General features: G+C 41.7%; 1 protein-coding gene across 3 annotated transcripts; it reads right to left on the reverse strand.

The window, feature by feature from the left end:
• Positions 1 to 2,181: 2,181 nt before the first annotated feature.
• Positions 2,182 to 19,129, reverse strand: PLEK (pleckstrin). 3 transcript variants are annotated; one of them, XM_039386801.1, is made up of 10 exons: positions 19,083 to 19,129; positions 16,461 to 16,644; positions 14,106 to 14,261; positions 9,885 to 10,066; positions 8,649 to 8,740; positions 7,823 to 8,007; positions 6,532 to 6,636; positions 4,851 to 4,934; positions 3,919 to 3,988; positions 2,182 to 3,334 (listed from the first exon to the last, which is right to left on the reverse strand). In XM_039386801.1, the coding sequence occupies exons 3-10, from the start codon at positions 14,253 to 14,255 to the stop codon at positions 3,195 to 3,197; spliced, it is 1,008 nt and encodes a 335-aa protein (XP_039242735.1). In that variant the 5' UTR covers positions 14,256 to 14,261; positions 16,461 to 16,644; positions 19,083 to 19,129; the 3' UTR covers positions 2,182 to 3,194. The 3 variants fall into 3 exon arrangements, with proteins under 3 accessions (XP_039242735.1, XP_027601630.1, XP_027601629.1); XM_027745829.2 differs by lacking the exon at positions 19,083 to 19,129 and having other exon boundaries at positions 16,461 to 16,678; XM_027745828.2 differs by lacking the exons at positions 16,461 to 16,644; positions 19,083 to 19,129 and adding an exon at positions 16,021 to 16,110.
• Between the last annotated feature and the right edge of the window lie 3,301 nt (positions 19,130 to 22,430).

The raw sequence follows: 22,430 nt of genomic DNA on the forward strand, positions 1-22,430 counted from the left end.
TTCTGGAATTTTAATGCTACCTAAGCCTGAATTCAGAACAAATAGAGGCACATTGCAAACAATGAAAAGCACTTATCAAGAGCCCTGTGGAGCAAGTTGTTTAAACTTAAAATAACTTATCAAGTATTTGAGAACAAATTAGGGGGAAAAAAGAAATTAGCATTTAACATTTGTAATAAAGTGATCTCTAAGTCAAAGACAGAAGCAATACTACTGCATTGAAGAGTTATCTGCAATATTGCAAGGAGAAATGAAAACAACAACTTTGTCTAAAATACAAGTTTGACAGTAAATGTTGGATCATACCTCAGAGACCCTAACTAGTTTTTTCCTCTTTATGAACACACTTTGATTATTACTCAATAAACTGTTCTGTTGCTGAAGTATATTTTTAGTAGACCTTTAACACTGTTAACTATTCTTACAAATAGAAAGTGAAGACAGAACGCTGCAAAGAACAGCACCAATATAACCACATTTAGCAGCAAAATAATACTGGCCTTACCTTTCAGAAGAAAGCTGCAGGACAGGGAAAGTTCACAACTCTTGGAAACTTCTGCCAGAGACTATTAAGCCAGAACTACCTCCATGTGTGGTGTTTGCTGGATTATAAGAAGCAGTAACACCTGTGGCTGAAAGCTTGTTGGGCTGTTGCAGTCCCCGTGGTTGTTATTTTTTCAGTGCATGTGTGTGTGGTTTGCTTTGTCCTGTTTTCTTTTAAACCAGGGAATTAGGAGTGCTGTGTCTACATGGGTGTTTTTATGGGTGTGTGGTTAATAAAGGTTCCCAAAAACCTGACCCTAACTGCAGTAAGCACATAGTTGATACTCCAGGGGAGGGAAAGCTGCTCCCTCCAAGATGCGATAAATCAAACATTAACTTAAGAGGATATTTATAGTAGATTATATCATACAAGTCTTTCAGTAAGGGAAGATTATCAATATAGTCCTTATCCACAAGGGTTTATTTTGCTGTTCTCTATGAAAGAAAGTCTTAATTCGTATAAGTAAAATGAAAGTAAAGTAAAAATGAAACTGATGTTGCTGTAAAAATTGCTGAGGGTGTAGTAAAAGTGTGATTTAAATAGTTAGAGGGTGAAAGTTAGATGAAGCATGACACATGTAGGTCTGCTCTTCTGTTTTTCTCCTTTTGATCAGTAGTTCCTCGCACTAGACCTGCTCTCACTTCTCTTGTGCTGGTATTCAGGATATGTGCCTCTTCCCTTCCATGCCTTCTAAATAACTAGGCTGGCTTCATCACCTCTGACAGACTTGTAGGTGCTTTTTAATACTGAATTCCCATGGCCAAGATCTTCCCCCTGCTGCCAAGAAGCAGAGGCACCTGCAAACCTTTGTTCAAAAGCACTGCCTATGAGATTAGAGACCCTATCAATATAGTCTGGTACAAACATCAGAGCTCTTCCATAAATACACTGATGAGCATCCTCTGCCTGAGAAAACACTGCTCGCAGGTGGGCAGGGCACGAGGAAAAAGGACAAGGCCATAGACTGTTAAAATATTTTAGTTTTATTAAAAAGTGGCAGTCACATCCTTCCATTGGTAAGCCGGACAAAGTTTCTGTTGTTTGCTTGTGAGGGGTGGGGTTTTTTCTATTTTCCTGTGCCCTTGGGTATTTTTGGGTTAGTGAGCTCTGAAAGCAGAAATAGGCAGTGACAAGCAGCAATTATCAAGAAAGCAGGCCGGGAAAAGCAGTGTATCTTTTCACCATGAGTCTTCCTTCCTCAGAAGGACACACTAGGCTTCAGCCACCCTGTCAACTTGCATAAGCGACAGGAAATCCCTGCCAGAAGCTGATTTCCACCAGCTGTCTTAGATGGACATGATGATCCACTGTCTCCCAGCCTGCTGTCCCTGAAAGGCTGTGTTTTCTTTGGGATAAATAACACAAGGCAACAGAGCTTCAGGCTCATTTTCTCAGCTACAGGTATGATTAAGCAAAATGGAAGAGAAACTTTAGCTCCAGGTTTATCATTAGATTGGAGAAATCCAAATAAGAAGTTTTAAGGATAAGGTACCTTATTAGGTCTGCAAACAGAGGTTTAGAAGTTTTGAAGTTGCACTTGGAACAGTCTACATGCAAAATCTGACATTAACTTGACTTTCAACTCCTGCTTAGAGTTTAAGACTTGGAAGTTTGTTTGATATACAGTCAGACAAAAATACAAGGATAGATCAGGTAACCTGATCCTGTCAAATAATAACATTTATTTCAGTTACAGCAAGGACAAGGTTCCTCTTAAGGTACAGAATCAAGGACTGAGTATGTTGCTGGAGGTTAAAAAATAAAAAGCTGGTCAAACCCACTTCAATCAGTAGTTCAAGTAACCAGTTCATGGATCGTTTCCCTTTTCCTGGAAGATTCTTAATTCAAGCATAGTACAGTACATGACACCTCAGCAACTGCTTTGCAGACCTAAACAAAGGGATACAATGGTACTACTGCAGATTCTTGTGGAGAAATTTAGCAAAGAGCAAAGTTGGGTGATGAAGAAGTTGAAGTGAATTTGCTTCATGTTTGAAATATTGTGGGAAGAGACTTTTCCTCATACTGCTGTCATTGGGCTGTACTTGCTTTCCCCACGGTGATTCCGTAGTTGCTTGTATTCTTCCCTCCCTCAGTGCTGACAGATTATAAAGGAGTGGATCAGGTGTCCAAGTGAGTTGATTTCTTTCCTTTAATCTATGACATTACTTGAATAGGTGAACAAGCAGGAAAAAGATCTGGTGAGGGAGAAGGTGTAAAGCTTGTCTGAGGAGGAATTTGAAATGCATGAAAATCCTGAAACACAATACAGGCTGAATGGAGGGTGACTAATCGAGCTCCTGAGAGGCAGTGACATGACTGTCCTCTGTTAATGGTGAAATTCTCACTCTCAGCTGTGGCAGCAGGGAAAGATACTTAGTACAACCTTCTCAAGGTAGGCTGATTAAGCAGCACACACTAATGTCCTATTTTATAATTTAGTGAAATATTACCATAACACAAGTGGAAAAATGTTAGTTTGTTAGTGCCCACTGTAGAATTGAAAATTTCTACCTGTCCTCACCCCCAACCCACAAGCCTTAGAACACCTCTCTGGATGATATTGCTTTCTCTCACTGAAATGCTGAAATTCCTGTTCTGTTTTGAGTAACCAATTTCAGTTGTCTGTCTTCCCACTGGCAGGTCATCTTCATTTTCCAGTCCTAGCAACTGTCTGGATTGCTTTGATCCACTCTGAACGCTCTGTGGATGAGGCTGCTTGCATATAATAGTGGGTTTCATTTGCTGTGATGATTTCAAAGAGGATGTTGTCAACATCATACTTCTTGGCTACAAGAAAGAAATAAAAAAGTCAGCTATGAGAGAATAAAGTCTTGTGCTTAAAATGTTTCCTCCTTTAAACACTGTAAGGGGATCTCCTTCCTTTCTGCAGCTGAGCCTGATCAGGCTGTCACAAAGATTGGGTCCAAGATTGCAAGACTGAGCCAAGAGATAGCTCTCTGTCTCAGAGAAACCACCCATGAATTCTGCACGTTTCAACTTCAGGAGTCTCTGGCTAGTTGTTCTCAAATCACGGAAGGATCTTCAATCCTGCAGACAAGTCACATTCCCCTCCCATGATCAAGCTCAACTTACTTTGTCTGAAGGCCAGTTATCCTAACACAGGGATGGCATCTTCCTTTTGACAAGCCTTCCCCAAAGAACTGACAAAACACAAAATTCCCTGTTGCTGTCTTTACCACAGTATCCTATTCCAGTAATTCAGACAGAAGAGTTATTAGAATTACCACTTATTAAAATTGCCAAATCACTGTACATATATTGCCTTTGAGTGAAAAACACTTGTGATTTCAGGCAGATTGAAAGGATGTACCAAAAACTTATTACACAGCTCATTTGATATGGTTCCTTACTGTCTGGCATATCTTCCACTGCTGTCACCACGCAGCCTCTCAAGTGAATTGCTCCCAGTGGTTCTTCTCCCTGGGGAGGACATGAAATCAAAATGAAATGCAACACTTCTGAAACTGTTCACATGTTCATATCTGGCTACAGTTCCAGAACAGAAACAAAACCATTTTAATTAGTATGTTGCCCAGGAAACCAGGAGGTTCTCAGTCTGTGTGTGACACAGAGGGTGAGGGGTGTGGTAGGGGGAAGACTTGCAAATAAATAGGGAATCACTTTCGGGATTCAGAATTCAGGATCTGCAGAGTACTTAGCATGGGAACAGACACTCCTCAGTGTTGATTCTCTAGTGTGTCTAGGCTGCCTTTACCAAGGAGAACAGCACAGCATAAAGCATCCATAACCCACAACAGCACTGCTGCTGCACAGTGCAGGATGAGATAAAACTTGTGGGCTGAATCAACACGAATGCCAGTTTTTGAGGGGCACTCTTTGCCCATGGCACTGCTTCGTCCTTTCTTAGGGCAGGGTTTGGCCTGCTAGAATTACACAAGGAATGGAATGCCCTGTCTCAGCCTGACACAGGATATTTGCTCAACATTTGCTCAAATATAAGCTGCAAAATTACTGTTTTGAGGTCATTTGCACTGAGTTTGTTTTGATCAAGTGAGAGCACACATTAATTCTAATTAATCACAGATAAGAGGTGAGAGTACTGTTCAGTATTACTTGTCCCCAGGTCTGGGTGGCATTTGCCGCGCTGACTTGGAAGCCCAGAAACCATCCTTCACTCTGCTTTTTCAGAGAATGGCTAGCCCATAGGAGCACAGACAATCCCACTGTCCTACCTGGTACTCCCACATAAATACTCCATTCAGATATTTCTATAAAGGACTGGCTTTAAAACAAACAGGGAAATAAGCCAAGTATCTCTTACTCCAGCAGGATCATAGTAGTGAAGATATGCAGGATCATCTCTTAAAACAAACTTTCTCACTTTCCAGTTCTTCCTCCGATGTCCCTAGGAAAATTCCAAAATAGGAATGTCATTAACTGCTTTGCCTGCACACAGAGTTTACCCACACGTGAGAGAACATGCAAATACAAAAGGGAAAAAAGCTGAATATTTTGGACAGGAAATACTCACTGGACTAGGACTTTAACCTGGCTTTGCTACCTTCCAGTGTTTTGCACAACAACTGGACTATCACACTGTTCTCTTTTTATTTTTTTTTTTTGTACAAAGCAGAAGAGCTTCAACATGGGAGATTCCCCTAAACATATCATGTAGTCTGGTAGTTATGACATTCACATGAGGTCTGTGAGAACTGGGTTTAAATGCCTGCCAGAAAACACAGCTGCTAAGTGCCTTGCAGGAAGGTACCTTGAACTACTGGCAAGAATGAGCTGAAAGTCCTTCTCTCCCTGCAAAGATAACAACAAAAAAATGCTTATCTGGCTTAAGCACCCTGGAGGGCTCATGGCTGAGAAGCTCAAGCAGAAATAACACCACTCTCTGCTATAGACGTGGTGCCCAATTGCCTGTTTTCAAGACTGAAAAGATGGGTGTGGAAAGTCTAGATGTGCTGAAACCATTCTCAGCAGAAGCAGTGACCTTCCCAAGCAGTGACCCACAACCCACTGAGGGTGACCAAATGCAGATTAACACTGGTGGAAGATCGCCATGAATCACTTCCTCTCAGCATTTCAAAATACCAGTTTCTCCATTAGCTACACTGTTTGCAAGGAAGCTCTTGCTAACTAGGAAGATGTGAATGTGACAGGGTAAAAGAACAGCAAGATGTGGGTCTAATTTCTTCCATTGCTTTTGAGTAATCTGATTGAGCAAGAGAAATACACGTGAGCACCATCAAAAGGTTCTTAAGCCCTCGAGGACTATTCTAACAACAAAGGTTCAGATTCAATATTAGGAAATATTTTTTTAGAGAGAGGGTGCTCAAAGAGTGTAATCCATCAGGTCAGTCCTGAAGCAGTCAGGCAGTTGGACCAGATGATTGTTGTAGAGTCCCTTCCACCTGAACCATTCTATTCATTGAAGCATCCTGGTTTTGCCTTCAGTTCACTAATATCTACTTGCAATGGCCTTGGAAAGTAAGACACTTACCATGACATTCACTGATTGCTTAAAGTTTTGCTGGAAAGGAAGGTATACAGTTATCTTCTGTCTTACACATCAAATGTGCTTGAAAGCAACTCCTTTGCTCAGGTATGCTGAAAAAGCCTGTGAAAACCAGCAACTGAATCCAGTTGTGTGTCCAGAGGGACACAAGAGTGGTAGCCTTTTTACCCAAGTTCAGTTTTGCCTTGTACCAATGACTTGTCACATCTCCTGCATTAGCACTCTTTCCTAATTAAAGCTGTCAATTGTTTTATTTTGTGGTAAGAGTAATGAACCTTGTAATGCTGGGCAAGGCTCCTGCTGTCACGCTACATCAAGTGTTCTTTGTGCAAAGGCCAGAGGGAGAGAGATGAAACTTGTCAACTGTGGAGATGACAGGGTAGTTGCTCTTCTTTCTGAAGCTTCTGGGTGTAAAAGAGTAATCTTGTACCCACGTAGCATCATCCTAGTGACAGGATGGAGCACAGGCAATACTGACCTGTTTCAGCAAACATCCTTGTTTGACAATTGTGCCTCTGAATTCCTCTTTCAGGACCACGTCATCATCACTGGAATATCCCTCACAGAAAAACCCACTGTCTGGCTGCAAGGGCACAAGAGAAAATTCAGAAGTTACAAAGCCACTGAATGCTTATATACATGTACCAATATGGCTTCTCTTTGGCTTCCCTCCACCCTGTTTTTTTGCCACCAAAAAAAAAAAAGAAAAAAAAGAAAGAAAAAAGAAGAAAAAAAAAAATCAACCCTTATACTGGAAAAACCTCCCAGTGAAGTTGAGGAGCAATCCAAATCACTGTGGCACCATTTTGGTGAGAGGTAGGAATACAATTCTATGACACCAGCTCAGACATTGACCTGCTGTGGCCTCCTCACACCATATTGGTGTTGAACCGAACTAGAAACAACCCAAAAGCAAGCAGAGCACACATGGGATGCCATCACAAACTGTGATGGCCAAAAGGCTGCCTTTACCAGCAGTGCTCTGCTTCCATTGCTGCACAGCTAAAGTCTCCCTACCACGGGCATATTCTAGGAAAATAATTGAAGTAAAGGAAGAGTCCTTTTGTTGAAGCCAAGTGATTCTATGTGGTACATTTAAACAGAATTGTAGTATCAATTTACTTGGTTTTACTTGACAGAAGGCATACTTTTTTGTTAGCATTAAGTCAATAAGCCAAACGTCTTTAAAACAGTATTTGACTGTGATTGTGACATTGCAAGTTCTTCAAATCAACCCACAGAATATGAAGCAATAAATGGAAAAGGTTAGGTATGATAACAAGGACAGGTATTACTGGGGGCTATTAAAAACTTTTGCTTCTTTGCTCATAGGCAAACTGTGTGTGTGTGCACACTCACATGGAGTCAGATTTGATGGCTCTGCACAAAAATGGGTTTGTAGCTTGTGTCACTCTGTGAAGCCCCATGATAATGAATAACTCTTCCCTTCCACTGAATCATCAGGGAAACCAATGGTTAAATTCTGGCCACCAGTGCAATTACCAGGAACAGAGTCTAAGTTAAAAAGAACCCAGCTTGGTCTCAGCACTCAATTCGCACTTAGAAAGGTGTTAGAAAAAAAAAAAAAAGTCCCAGATACAACTATTAAAGTGAGCCAGCTCATTTTGAACATCACAAACACAATTAACATGGATCTCTCCGTTTCTGAACAATCTTTCCTCCAGGATTTAAGAAGCCCAACAGGAAGCCTGAGAAAAGCAGAGAAAAGTCTTGAGACAATAAAAAAAGCCACAGAATGCAATGCTCACAAAGTAATAGTAGGCATCGCTGAGATCTAAGAAGGGGGTGTCTGACAGCCCCTCAGCAGCAGCCTTGGATGTATCCCCGGCAGGCTGGAGGTAGCCTTCACTCAGGAGGGAAGAGGCGAGCAGGAGACCTTCTCTGCGGTTTCGGACAGAGTTGCTGGACACCAGCCAGTCAATCACACAGGTGCCTGGTTACAAAGCAACAAAATATCAGTCACAAACCAAGACGGACATGAAGAAGCCTAAAAATACAGAGGCAACAAGCCTACTCTGTCTGTGCATCAATCTCCTGAGAAAGGTTCTTAGCGGCAACAGAGGGAGCTAATCTGGGAAGGTTCCTGGGTCATCCAGCGAGGTACAGCCTCATTAAAGTTGGGAAAGACCTCCCAGATGATCAGTCCAACCATTAACCCAGCACTGCCATGTCCACCACTAAACCATGTCCCCAAGAGCTACATCTATGTGTTTTTTGAACACCCATAGATTTGACTTGGAGCAGAACAGGAATTACAATGTGACACTGTTTGGTGATGAAAAATTCAGAATGGAATAATTCTTCTGGAGTTAAGTGTTTCACACAGCAACCTACTCAAACGATTTACTTCAATCTTCCTGACACTGGTTAAATTCCATTGCTTACCGTGGTCATAACTGAACACTTTGTCAAGATTCATCTTTTGAGCACTTCCTGGGTTGGTCAAGAAAATGTCTGCCAGACTTTCTTCACAACTTCTGTGTTCTACAGAGCTTAGAGCTATTTTATCTATCTTTAGCTTCTCAGTGCTGTGCTCCCTTTATTGTATGGAAAAGAGGGACAAGAGCTCCTTACCTGTAAAGCAGTGATTGTACACTCTTTTATCTTTTTCCAGCTTCAACTCCTTTATTCCCTTTTCAGGATCTTTCATTGAGATGTACAAAGCACTGTGTGTAAAAAGAACCACAGCAACTGTTAGCAAATAAAAAGGTTTTGCCGGTTTGTACAACGTCGTCGTCATTCACGGGGTCTTTGTGTTTGGTTGGCACATGGCTCCCTGCAGAGCTGGGGCATGGCTCATTTTCATCTCCTGAAAAATTCAGGTTGAAAAGCCTGGAGGTATCACTACCTCACTGTCACAGCTGTGGGAGCAGAGGGTGGAGGGCACAAATGGCTCACCACATCCCCCTATTTTGAGAACGCAACTGCTTGTGGTGACTGTACTGTGAAGAGAGCAACACCCACTGCTGAGGCACGTTCCCAGGGTCCCACGGCCTCAGTGCAAGCAGGAGAGTTCACTGCTGTGCTCTGTGTTTCCCCCAAAAGGTCCTGAGCTGAGTAGAAAACCTGTCACTGTGACATTCCCAAAGCCTTCATGCTCTCAGAAGCCACAGGTAACATCAGTGAAGGACAAATATTAAATGTCACAGGCTAAGTTCTTTGGCCTGATCCTCTGATGAAACCTGTGAAGCCAGATTTAGTTGGATCTTGGCCCTGCAGTTTTACTGTCTTTTAAGGATCACTGCAGGTTTGTTGGTATCTTGGTATTTACTTCTCAGAGGCAGAAAATAAGTTGTCCTTCCCTTTTTAAAGTACTAACAGATGGCTTCCTGTGTGTGCCCTTTATCTTGTCTTCTCCCTTTGCCAGTTCCATGTTCTCTGGCAGGCACTGCACTTCCCTTACCATCCAAAAACTAGGCCAACATCAGCATTTCTCCGGAAAACAAACAAAGGGTCTAAAATATTTTTGGCATAAATTATATACTGTATAAAAACGCGTCTCCTGGCAGAATCACACTTCTGGCTGGGGGGTCTCCGCTTGCACTGCAGTGTGCCCAGAAATCTCCTTATCAGCAAAATCCTTTGATAAATAATCATGTTCTGGGTAAACGGTGACATTTTAAAAATGAGCTTCCCAATTCTGATTTCTGGGTCATTTCTGCCACACTGTACACACTGAAACTTTTAGTCTTTCAGAAATCATGAGGTATCATGGACAGACATGTTCATGGCTCTTCCAGACCAAAGTCACATATCTGCCAGCTGCCTGCAAAGGGAAGTACACAGGGGAGCAGAGCTATGAGAACAAACCTCAGGTTGATTGTTTCAGGCAGTCTGATAGATTTTCTTGTGGATTTTCTGGCAAACCTTTGGCCCCCATCTATGCAGCGAATTGCTTTCTTGATATCCCGCACCCAGGCATCTCTTTCCTCCAGGTAGGCAGCTTGAAAGAAGTGGTCCTGCTGCTTGGCTGCAGTGAGCTTGAAGACAAACTGAAATGATAAATTACGTGGTTTTTTTAAACAAAGTTATTTTGGTGTAGCCAGTTGGTCATGATTAACCAAGTACCTCCATGACACACAGCCTACCTGTGCCTAAGGGACTATGGAAAGTGCCTTAGAGCCACAGTTAAACTATAAAAGCTCTGAAGAAAAACATGAACAAGCACTGCAGGTAACTGAATCCTTTTGTTACTTCCATGGGAGTGATCCTGACACTGCCAGTACAGCCAAGGTGAGTGGCATTGATAAGGTGCTGATTGTAACTTTTGCTGGGAAGTTCAACACGGCTGAAAGGCTGAAGCACTCAGCCCTTGCAGAGTTACAATGGGTGTAAATTTGTCTTAGTGTTTAGAGACATGTGAACAGTCTGAAGGAGGAAAACTACCCCACATCAGGTTACTCAGCTACTGACTCACAAGGAGAGAAAAGGTCACAGTCACACTGGAGAGTAGCTGAGTACATTTGCAGACTAGAAAACATTTAAGGGCTTAGTAGAGAGATGATACATCCAACCCTTGGCTAGATCTTGGGATCACTGCCTATAAACACACTACCAACAATGAAAAGACTGTATTTCCCAAAAATGAGAAAAGATCTTTTAAAGGTAGTTGTAAAGAGAAAAAATAACACCAACCTGAAAAAAAAACCCAAACAAATGAAAAAACTACCCCATAAAGTTCACACTTATTGAACTCATTTCCATTCAGTGATCTTTTTGGATGGAAAATCTAGATCTAATTTCTAATTATTCAGGCAAGAGGGTTTCCACTTCTAAAATATAGTTCCCCCATAAGTGAAACTAATTTGTTATGTAGTTATGCTAGAAAACCAGCCCACTGAATCAGCCTACCGAAGCCCTCTTTTGTAAATGGTACATTTCTGAACATCCCTAACATGCATCTTCCAGATTATGGCCAACAGGAAAAATTCTGACACCCTGAAATTGTGCATAAGTCCAACTGACTTTCATGGAAGAGATTTCAAACTTACAAAGCAGTGGTTAGTCAAAAATCCAATTCAGACAGAAAAGTAACCATTTTTTGTCTGACAATGCTCAGATTTCCAGCAACACCCATCTTTTCTATTATGCAGTAAAGAGCTACATACTGAAAAACAATATTCATGAGAAAAGCAAACAGATCTCTGTAAATCCCAATATCCAAGTCATGCTAACACACCAGATTAACGGAATGAAATGTGGAAGCATTAAGACATTTTTTACCAGAAGAAAAATTAGCCTTCTCAAGAGGCTGAGAAATAACTTACAGTGAAACGCTAAAGGAGAGTTTTAATTTCCAGTACACAGAGGAGACTGGGAAAACCATTTCTCTTAACTTTAGCTTCCAGAAAGCCAGGCCACTAAGCTGGACTTCAGGCTTCCTCTGAAACTGGTGAAGAGGTTGAGTCTCCTATCCTAGAAGTGACCACGCCTCTCTCTGTTGATATGTATGTGTTTGCACTTTTGAGAAAATTAGACCATACAGGATAACTCTATCCAAAGAAAAGCCATGGGGAAAACAGAGAAAGCTGAAGTATAGCAGAATTAACATAACGTTAAGCAATGATAAAACACCAAATCAAAAATAGTGAACAGTGGTGAATGCATTTTGAAATATAGTCTCAAAATATGGAGTTGCAGCCTCTTCTGGACAGGCTTTATCTCTGATTAACAAATCCAGCATTGCTTCTTTTCCCCTCAGCACCTACATTTTGCAGCTGATTTACTAAACAAAACATGTTGGTGATGTGCTCTAAGCTTTCCAGTGAGGCTCTGGTGCAGGTACACAAGCTGATTCATAAAACTGAAATCTAACCAGAGAAATATAAAAGTCAGCTCGTGGCCCAATAGTCCATGCTCCAAACTGGGCCCAAGTGAGACTAGACTTAAAGCTTACCTAATGAAAATTACCCCACTTTTTGCCTTACAGAACTCCTGTCTTAAAAACATACTTTCATTTTTAGCCATATGAAATCAATGTATGGAAACCACCTAAGAACCAGAATTATTCCCATAAGAGGAATAACTGTATGCTTTGACCACACAACCAATGAGAAGCCAGGATGGAATGCAGAGGCACTGGATTCAGCTGTACAGTAAAGCTGCAAACTGTAAGATGCAAAAATGAAGATACTTTGTTTTGAAGAACTATTTGTAGAAGAAGAATATATGTAGATGTTCTCAAGAACAATCCCAGCAATGGCTTTGCTCATGTGAATGAGCATGCTGAAGTTTTGACTGTTTGAGTGATGCAAATTTTAAGAGAAAATACATCTCCAGGGCTATTGGTCTATGGACTTCTGAAAAACGTCACCAACTCCATAAGGAGGATCTGCTCTGACACCTGCTGAAGTTGTTTGGATTGTTCCCACTAACTTCAGCAAATCCTTCATCAGATCTTACTTATGGAAAGGTATTTCAGGTGCCTCAACCTCAGATTGTTCCTTTTGCCTTTATTCTCCCTCAGAAAAGACCCCAGCAACTAAAATGAAACATAATGTAAAGCTCATTAGGTGAACTTATAATGTCAAATGAAGCATAATGTTAAACTCATTGCAGCCAAGGGAATGATCCTCAAAGACTTTGTCACTTTTCCACACAGATGAAATGCATCTTCTGCAGACTGGTACATCAGCAGCCCCTTGGGCAGCTGAGGATCTCTCTCTCTTTGCCTTCAGCAGACACTGGATATTTCAGACCTCTCTGCCTATTTTATGGAATGCACATATGCTGGTGAATTATTTTTCCTTTATTGTTTAGTGTGTTACTGTTAGTGACATTTCCAAGCAACTATTATGGACCAGTACTGATGGCTGTGCCTTTCTGGGAGTTAAAGGAAAAAAACAAAACCTCAGACAAAATTGTTTGGAAATGAATGGTTTCTGAGAAAAACTTAATTTCTCCCATTACAATGTAGGATATGTGATACTCTTGAACACAGTACCCTTCTCCCCATGCCTCATACCTCATGTATAGAGTAAGGAGTGCTGTGCTGAGGGTTGTTAATTAGATAATTAGCACAGGATTAACAGCAATCTTTATTCTCTGTGCCATCCTTTTCTTGTACTACCTCAGTATAACTTAAGAGTCCCTTTCTCTCAATGGATGAGACTCATTAAGAATCAAGGTGGGGTTTTTCATACAAATCTGAGTTCTGCACAAAGGAAAAAAAAAGAAATAAGTTGAAGAAAGAAAAGAGGGCAAAAGGAAAGCCAGCAGGTTCAAATCTGACACGACTGATTCCACTTATCACAAAACCTAAGGACAGGTCTAATTCTCCTCTCTCAAATGAGAAGTGAAGTTTGCTGTTTCATGCAGTCTCTCAGACTTCTTTTCCTATTTTTCTAATACTCTCAGAGACTTCTATCTTCAGTAAGGCATCCCTATGGTAAATTGCTTTAAACTGCAATTAGATAATTTTCCAGATTCTGAGGGACCCCTTTGTCAGAGGAATTCCTGGGGATGTAGTGCCTATTTGATGAAATCAAGTTGACAAAATAACAAATTACTGACTAAAGGTACGATTCTTTGCTCATACTAGAAATTCTGTTTTACCAACAACTGTTTTTCAGGAAGCCTATAGCAAAATATGTGTGTCATAGCATTTATCTCCTTCCTGTCTAAGCAAGCCAGTTGTTGCTCCTGGACAATAAATGCTTCCACTGCTCATGAAATGGTTTCCCACAGCTTTATTCTGTGGCAGTTTGATTTATATTTAATACAGGAATTTGTTGACATTCAGCTGCAAAGTGTCCTCACACCAATAAAAATTAGCTCTGCTCTCTGACAGACCCAGAGATTGAAAGAAAATCCAAAATAATAAAAAACACCCAATGCTTTCTGAATCAGTCCTCTTAAATTGCCTTCAAGTCGAGCACTACACAAGTCCAAGCCTGCTTGTGACTTTCTGAGACAAGTGAGAATCACCACTGGGATGATTGCAAGGAATTTGTGGCCACCAGCCTTTTGCCCCCTCAGTGCCTCCAGGGGCATAAATATACTGTCAAACCTTGTCACAAAATAAGTACTTACCATTCTTCTGCCAAAATCTTGGCATAGGCTATTTATAGAACTCCCTTTCAGTGGGATCATCCCTTTGGGACTGCTGTCAGCCTTCCGTTTGTAGAATTCAATTCCATCTTCTAAGAGCACGACCCACATCGGCTTCCAGGTATTAAACATGCTGCCCTGCAACAATAAATCACTGTGCATATTATGTTCAATTAATCACTCTTCACATGATATCCAATGAAGATATGACCTCCCAGGAAGTGTCTGGCTGATGCTGAAGTAACTACAGTCAGTGTCTCAAGGGAAACGTACCACAACCACACCCATCTTACATGAAGATAAATGTTATTATCCGTCTTACCACCACTAATTTCCCCTTGCAGTCACCCCAGACACGAGTTTTTCCAAAATTGCATTGCAGATGTTTCTCATCAATATCAATTAGCCCCAGCCACTGTGGTCAAGATGATGTACTATGAACAACCCTCAAAATTGCTAAATGTGAACTGGCACATTAGGACTGCAAGCATACTGTGCTGTATTTAGGACTTGATGCTACAATAGTCAGTCATTGGGGCTTGGCTGTCTGATAAGAAAGCACACATCCCAGAGGATTTCTAGCCATTTAAGAACAAACTGTAAGAGTAATGAGTAGTTTAAGGGCCTGAGGCCTCAGACCTCCAACTGCAGTGGTGAGGAATGGAAGGGCTTCATTTCATCTTTTAAAGCTTTTGCTTCCTATTCCTGAAACACAGCTGTTAGGTGCAAGAAATACAGAAATAAAGACAAGTCTGGACTCTACATAGAGTGAAACACACAGCAAAACTCTCAGAGACTGAAACAACCTGTTTCTCTGTGTTGAGCACAATTAACTGCTAGAATGACCAAGACTTTTGCACTCCAGCCACACAACCTGTCTGGTCCTGCCTGCAGCCAGCTTCAACAGCGGTCACAATCCCAGATACCCAGGTGACTTAGTGCTCAGCCAAATGAACATTTAGATATTCTGAAAACCAACAGTTCCCCTGAAGACTTAATCAAAGCACAACTAGCATTGGTGGGCCCCAAAACAGAGGCCGTTCATCAAAAATATTAGCTCCCCTTGCTCTTTCTGTTACAAAGAGAGACCCAAGTTTTTCACTCTAAATCAGACCTTACATTCAATTACAGGGTAGGGATGGAAAATAATCAGCCAAGATCTTATTAAAAGCAGGACCTGGACCTTCTTCCAGCCTCTGCAGCCCTCACTGGAAGCAGAAGATGCCTCACAAAGAAAAGTTGCTGTTCTGGGTGTTCTCTCAAAACTCAGCTGAAGGGAGAAACAACAAAAAGGAGTTTCATCTGGGTACCACATGTGGGTTGAGTGCTGTTTTCCTTTGATTATTTTTCTTTTTTTTTTTTTTAATAAGTCATAAAAATTTACCATTTTTGAGAGTCCAATTTTGCCCACTGGGTTGATTTTCTGCTAAAAAAATCAATTAAAATGACAAGACAAGAACTGCTGTGAATTCCTCTTGTTTGTGGGTTTACCACAGGTTACAATATTTCTACTCATAACCAGACAAGTCCAGTACTTCCTGAAGGCTGGACTCCGACATGCTCTGCCAGTGGAAGCCACTGCCAATTTCAATAAAAATTAAGGCTTTATCCTATGGGCTGTACCACAAAAGACTACAGAGCAGTGGGGCAGCAACTGCCTTCCCAAAGAAGGGATGTGCCCATGACCCCACGCACTGTCTCCAGGCCAAGGTGATCCAGCCTCTCTAATCTCACTGTTCTTCCTTGATGTTTAACTCAGTTAAGTGCAATAAAGTAGGCTGTGGCTATTTCCAGCTGTTACCTGTTTTGCCAAACTTTCACAGCATGTTTCCCTACGCCTCCCCAGCCTGTTCAGAGTTAGTTTTCTCTTCCACTCAGTCCAAAACTGCCCACTTACCTTCTTAACCAAGTAGCCTTCCCTTATGCGCGTCGGTTCTCGCTCCATGTCTTGGGCAATCCTGCTCTCTAACAGTTAAAGTTCCTCTGGCAGCACAGTATGTGGGCTGGGGCGTTTTTACAGTACAGCTGTGTCATTTCACAAGTTCCTCTGACTGCTAATCACAAGCCCATTTCCTCTTACAGACCAAGAGAGATAGGGAAATGCAAGAAGCACGTGTGTATTTATAGCCTGCCTCTGACAGCACAGGCAGCAGCCTGACAAAACACTCCATCGTATCAAACGCAGCCAGCCTTGATGACAGAATCCTGGGAAATTAAATAAGCACTTTGGTGCTCAGGCCCGCTCTGCAAATACATGAACTCTACCAAAACAAAAACAGAGTACTGTGCTGCTGCAGTGTGTGCCCAAAGTATCTCAGAGACAGGTTTCCAACTCACCAGTGCTCTCACGTCATCCTCTCCTCAAAATCTCATTCCCAGCAGGTGAGCATGTGGAGTCTGCCAGCGAGTTGGAGGGTCCTCACCTGGTTAGTGAGGATGCACCCTCTGCTGACACAGGAAATGTGTTTGTCAGACTTGATCAGTTTTGGAGGTCGGTGCTGAGGCCTCCCAGAGAGGTCAGCTGTCAAACGGGCGTAAATGGGTTAGACCAGAGCATTATATAAAGCACCGACCGCAAAGTGTCACTTTCTACAAGCATCTCTTACTTGCTGCAGAGCTCCTTTGGCTATATTTGGGAAAAGACAAGGCAAACCCATAATTTTTTTATATATATCAGAGTCACAATCCCTCTTCCCCATACAGAAGGAAGTATGGGAGCCAATAAGGAAAATGCTCCATTGGCAAGAGCAAAGTGTTCTCCCAAGCACAAGACTACAAATCACTTTTGCAGCTAAGCCCATTCAGATGAGGGTTGAGCCCAGGGTGACTCCATCTGTCACCTCTGCCACTTGTAAAGATCCCCAAAGAGGGACTTTTTTCAGACAGAAATTCCGGTTGTCCATTTGCCTCTGTGTGTCTCAGCCTTTACTCAGAAGTACACAGAAGTTTGACAAGCCCTGTGATAGAGGATCAGAGGGTTAGCAGAACCCTCAGAGATCTTTTCTAGACATTCCTCACTGATGCCTATGTAGTGGTTCTCCCACAGACGAGACTCCACTCCTTCCTTGATTATCTATATTAGTGCTTTACTATCCCAACTGCTGGATGTTTCTCCCCACTGTCTGAATAGAGATTTTCCTTTCCAGGCCTTTCTCGACTAGTTGTTGCTCAAATTACACTTCCAGTCTCTCTGCAGGCAGAGCATCTGTCTGCACCACTTATCTCAGGGGAAACACTTTGAAGTGCATTCTGTCCAAAGCACACCTTTTTGTGATGATTTTATGTACCACTACATGTTTGAGGTTTCTAAAACCTGCAATCTCAGTAAATTGTTCCTTTGCTCATGTAAATCATGCTATTGTGAGGATCTGACTGCTTAAAGGCCCTGTTGCTGACCTAACCAGTCATCCATTAGGCACTTTGCAAATCAAGGACTCCATATATGCTTTCCAATTCTCTGGCTGTCAAGTGTACTTGAAGTCAACAAACAGATTTTAAAATTATTAGAGACAGAAACTCACACAGAGCTAATAAAAGCTTCATGCTCTTCGGAGCTAAAAGTAAAAATTTACCATTAAAAAGTGATCAAAAAAGCTTGTGTCACATTTAAAGTAGAGAATTTGCCTACCACTTCCAGAACTTGGAATGAAGATGCATTCCCAGAGAGGAGATGATCTAGCTGTATTCTGAGTTATATATGAAGGCTCCCTTCATTTCCCATAAGCCTTAAAATTATGTCTGATGGACTGAGGAGATTGTAGACTCCTCCTATACAATGCCACTGGTTCCTTTTGCTTAAGAAGGTGAATTATTTCCTTCATCTTCCCTTTCATTTCAGTGGTTTCATCTTTGGGAAAAGGTATTTTTTCTTTTTCCTGATTAGATAACCCAAAAATACAGGTCACAGGCAACAATTCAAATTAAATACCTTTCACAGTGTGGCTGGAAGCCTAAATATCCCTTTATTAGCTGCCTTGAGGCCATAATGCTACAGAGCCCAGAGCAAGGATTAGAGACCAAGAATGGGATCACAGTTAACTCCTTCTGTCTCTAGTTTGCTTCCCCCTTCAGGCCTGAGGAAAAGAAACCACTTTCCCAGCTGGAAGGGCTTATGGTGAGCAAAGTCAAAAGAATATGCTGGCATTTTCCTCCCTGCAGGCATCCTTTCCCCAGATTTTCCTGCTCACCTGCTCCTGCTGACTCAGTATTTGTGCTGAGTCAGGATGAGTCAAGCCCACAGGATGCAGGGAGAGCCCTGCATGATAAATTGATGATACAAAATGACCAGGGATCCTCTCCAATAGAACGTCTATATGACCTTATAATAAAAAGGGGTTTAAAGCAAACAGAAAAGATTACTGACTCCTCAATTTCACAAAAGTTCCATTTCTCATTTACCTGCATGAAAAGCCCTTGGAGGTGTGCAATATAATTTTAAACACAGCCAAAGACTCAAGAATTTATCATTAACTACCTAAGCAACTCAGTGTCAAAGCACAAAATCACCTCCATCCAACATTAGCTGAAAGCAACCACTTTTATAACACTTCTTTGCTCTATGTTGTTTCTATTTCATCTTCAAAGCTCAGCTCGTCCTTTTGCCCTTCCACCTTACACATCTGGAGCAATCCTTTTCTTTAAACGCTGAGGTTTGGTTTCATTTGTCACATGCCACCCCCCAGGGGAGTCAGCACTTATCTCCCCCCAGGCAGAAACATGCTGACAGCTAAATCACTCGTGAGGCAAAATGGTCCTTAACCACACGGTGGCCGTGGTGGGTACGAAGGACAGCTTGGATATGGATGCAGATCGTCTTTGTCCAGCCGTTCCTGAAAAGCAGCACCAGGCATAAGATAAAGGAAGAGCTGTATTTCTTCTAGCTCTCCACAGAGGGGAGGAAGAGCTTTGTCTGGCAGAAAGACAAAGTAACCTGCAACATGGAAACCTGCTGTAACTTACCTTGCTCTCCCAATTCCTGTCTGAAGTAGGTAAAGGTGTGTAATGTTGGATGAGCAGCATTTGTCACAGAAGCACAATCTGCAACAGAGCTGAGTATCTTAGCTCAGTTTACTGGTGAGCAACCTGTTCTTGTACAGGAGATCTTGCTGCTGTGTTTCCTCAGAATATTCTGCTTTGTTTCTGCTACTTCACAATCCAAGCTCCCTCAAGCATTAAAAAAAAAAAAAAAAAAAGTGATCAAACACATTTATCTGAGCAAGGGATCTATCAGAGTGAGTGTTTATATAGAAAATTGAAACCATATCTTTTGCAAATAAATATGACAGCTGCAAGGAAGGCAGGCACTTCCTCAGCTTGTTACATCAGCTTCACTGCTCTCTCCATGAGCCCTTGCAGAGCTGGTTCAAACATGTTTGCTGTACTGTAAATGCCATAAGCTCACCCCATCTGTAACAGAGCACATGAGCTCTCCATAAATATGCAGCACTACAGCAAATCAAGTTGCATTTCCAAGGGAAATTATAACAAATGCTATATGTTCAAAATTATTGTCTGCACAGGAAAAATAATATATACAAGTGATTTGCAAAGGAGATAAAGACTGTCCAGCTTATAGTTCAGTAAAGCTCTTTCTCTCTTCTGCACAGAGACAGAGGGCTCAAAAGAATCACAGTATGAAATTAAGAGCTGACAGGTGCAAATCTCAGCACAATTCCCTTTACAGGGAATCACACATGGCTATTTTTAGTGAATGAAATATTGTGGCTTTGCATACCCTACTTGAAAAGAAACCCCACATTGCAACATTTCCAAATTTAGTGTTATGTTAAGAAATTAATTGAAGACGGTATAGCCCATGTCACCTTAGAATCTAAATGCTGTGGTTTGACTGCCTTAAATGAACCATCTTGATTTGACCTCAAGGCACATTTTATTTATTTAATGATTGTGGAACTGTGCAGCAGGATTAATGTATTAGCAAGAAGGTCTGCCTGCATAAATGCTAATACTGAAAAGCTTATGCAGTCAACATATTATCATATCTAGAAAGATCATACTCAGTGGATGCACTCAAGAGACCAAACTGATTTCTCCAGAATGTTTTCTAGACAACTTGGACCAGCACAAAACATAGGTCAGGGCTTATCTGCACATTATCTCTGACCTTTCACTGAATGCATCCAGCTCTACCCTACAGTAGTTCCTCATCAGTGATAAGTGCAGGTGATATTGACACAGCAGGGAAGGTCCAAGCACAAGAAAGAGGTCTTGGAGGACGTAGCTGCACTGTGAGAAGATTCTCCTAGCTTTAGGAAGACACGGAGAGATGAGAACTGCTGGCTACAGCTCACTCAAATAACATTCCCTTCAAAACCACTGAGGATTTTACCAGGGCACAGGTGAGTGCTGCAATCTTTCTGCTCCGAGGGGAGGGAATTAACTTAATGTACCTTGCTGACACTACACAACAGGTTGGGAAATGTCAGGTACCAGAGGAACAAAAAGTAGATTTGAAGGACTGAAAAACAAAAAACCCCAACATTCCCCCCCACCCCACAAAAAAAACCAAAACAAAAAGCACAAACCAGAAAAAGCAGTTTTGTAGTTTATAAAGACATTAAATATTCCAACCTCACCCCTCAAATGCAGGTGTAGAGAATGGAGGAACAGACACAAATTTATCTCTTGTTCCTGAAAGTAAGTTACTGCTGTGGCTTAGGAGAAATAGGACCTCCTCCTAAGTCTATGATATGTAATCTATTTAGAATTTTGTAAAAGTCAGCACATTTACTCTTCATCCACAACTTCTTCTTCCTGCCAGTATTTTCCTCTCTACACAATATCAAACAATTAATATCAAGTAACTATGTAGCAGCCTGGGGGCTGGAACCCACAGAGAATCCCCAGGGAGACTGGAAGCACGTGGGTTTCTACAGCCAGTACACATCCCACAGCATCAGGCACCTCCATGGGGATGGGCTGAGGTCAAGCCAGGTGGTCAGTCTGCAGGTCAGGATCCAGGGCATCCACGGCTGGATATGTCTGTAGCAGAGCTGGAGAGCAGCAGCCCTAAGCATAATTCAGGAAGGAGCTAAAACTCAGGACTGAGCTAAAATAGGGCCCATGGGCAGCCCCAGGTGAGGCTGGTCAGGGCTGTTAAGGCGGGCAGCAACAAAATGAACCTTGCAGAAATACTTACCAAAGGCAATCCCTCCCCTTGATCTACACTAATAAGGAGCATCTGGTAGGATCACATAAGTAAATGTAGTAACACATGTGAAGTTATTGGATCGATAAAAAGAAAGGTCTTGCCTAAATTTAAAGTTCCTTCTTCATAAGTGTTCTACTCTCACCATGTTTCACTTTCACATGGTAGAACAGTTGCTCAGCCTACGCACACACAATCCATAATACGATGCTTTTTTTAGTTGTCCCTCATGTTTTCCACTTTCTCCCAGTAGTGGTCTGGAATAAAGTCACAGCCTGAGCTGTGTCCATAGAAAGATGATCATTCAGGCAGAAATAATAAGTGAAAAAAACCCTCGTTATAGATCTGACCTCTCATGTACTTGGGAAACTAATTGCAATCAATGTCTTCAGCTACACACAATTTACTACAACATGATACGTCTGGCCCATGAGGCAAGTAAAGCTGATCCCTGGCAATGGCCATCACTCTTCACACACCACTTCAAGTGACACTATCAGGTTCCCCACGTGTGAGGCCCCTGTGATTTTGTACTGAATAACATTTAAACTTACAGAAGTGGGAATTGCTGCAAGCACAACTTCCAGGAAGCCACAAAGTGCAGTAGTTTCCACAGAATGTAACAAAATACGAGAATTCTCTGAGAGTCAGGAAATGAGGTAAGGAGAAATGCACATGTAGGCACTTTTTTTTTTTTTTTTTTTTTTGTGAAGATGCAAAGTTCTGAGAGGCAGGGATCATGTCCTGCCCCTATCTTTGCAGAAACCTGTCTGGCTGAACACATTATGAAGCCTGTGTTTAGCTGGATACCTAAGTAAGGCAAACACAGTAGGATTTTTTTTTTTTTTCAGAGGCTTTCAGCAGAGTGTATTATTTTGCTTAGTGTTCATAAGAAAATCAATTCACTGAGTAACTTACATGCACAAGGGAATGCAGCTGGGCAATACTATATCTTCCATTTGGCTTAGCAATACATTTCACCACCATGTGTACATCCTAGCCTTAGAAAAGCAAATACATCAGATACAGTGCAACATGTAGCTGTGAAATTCTCCTAACAAAATAATTAACTCTGACACGGGACTTGGGCCACTTGGGCCATATTTTTTTGCTTGGACATTATGGCAGCCATAAGGATG

This window comes from Pipra filicauda, unplaced genomic scaffold (genome assembly GCF_003945595.2).
Source record: "Pipra filicauda isolate LSUMZ 115617 unplaced genomic scaffold, ASM394559v2 scaffold504_size407168_pilon, whole genome shotgun sequence".
NCBI lineage: Eukaryota > Metazoa > Chordata > Aves > Passeriformes > Pipridae > Pipra > Pipra filicauda.

Bases quoted from the DNA above. Each gene is read 5' to 3' on its own strand.
- PLEK (XM_027745828.2), bottom strand. From the start codon at position 16,068: ATGGAGCGAGAACCGACGCGCATAAGGGAAGGCTACTTGGTTAAGAAG. The intron at 10,067-14,105 runs GTAAGTACTTAT...TTATCATTTCAG, and splicing joins AAGATTTTGGCAGAAGAATG to TTTGTCTTCAAGCTCACTGC. The intron at 8,008-8,648 runs GTAAGGAGCTCT...CTTTGTAACCAG, and splicing joins GTACAATCACTGCTTTACAG to GCACCTGTGTGATTGACTGG.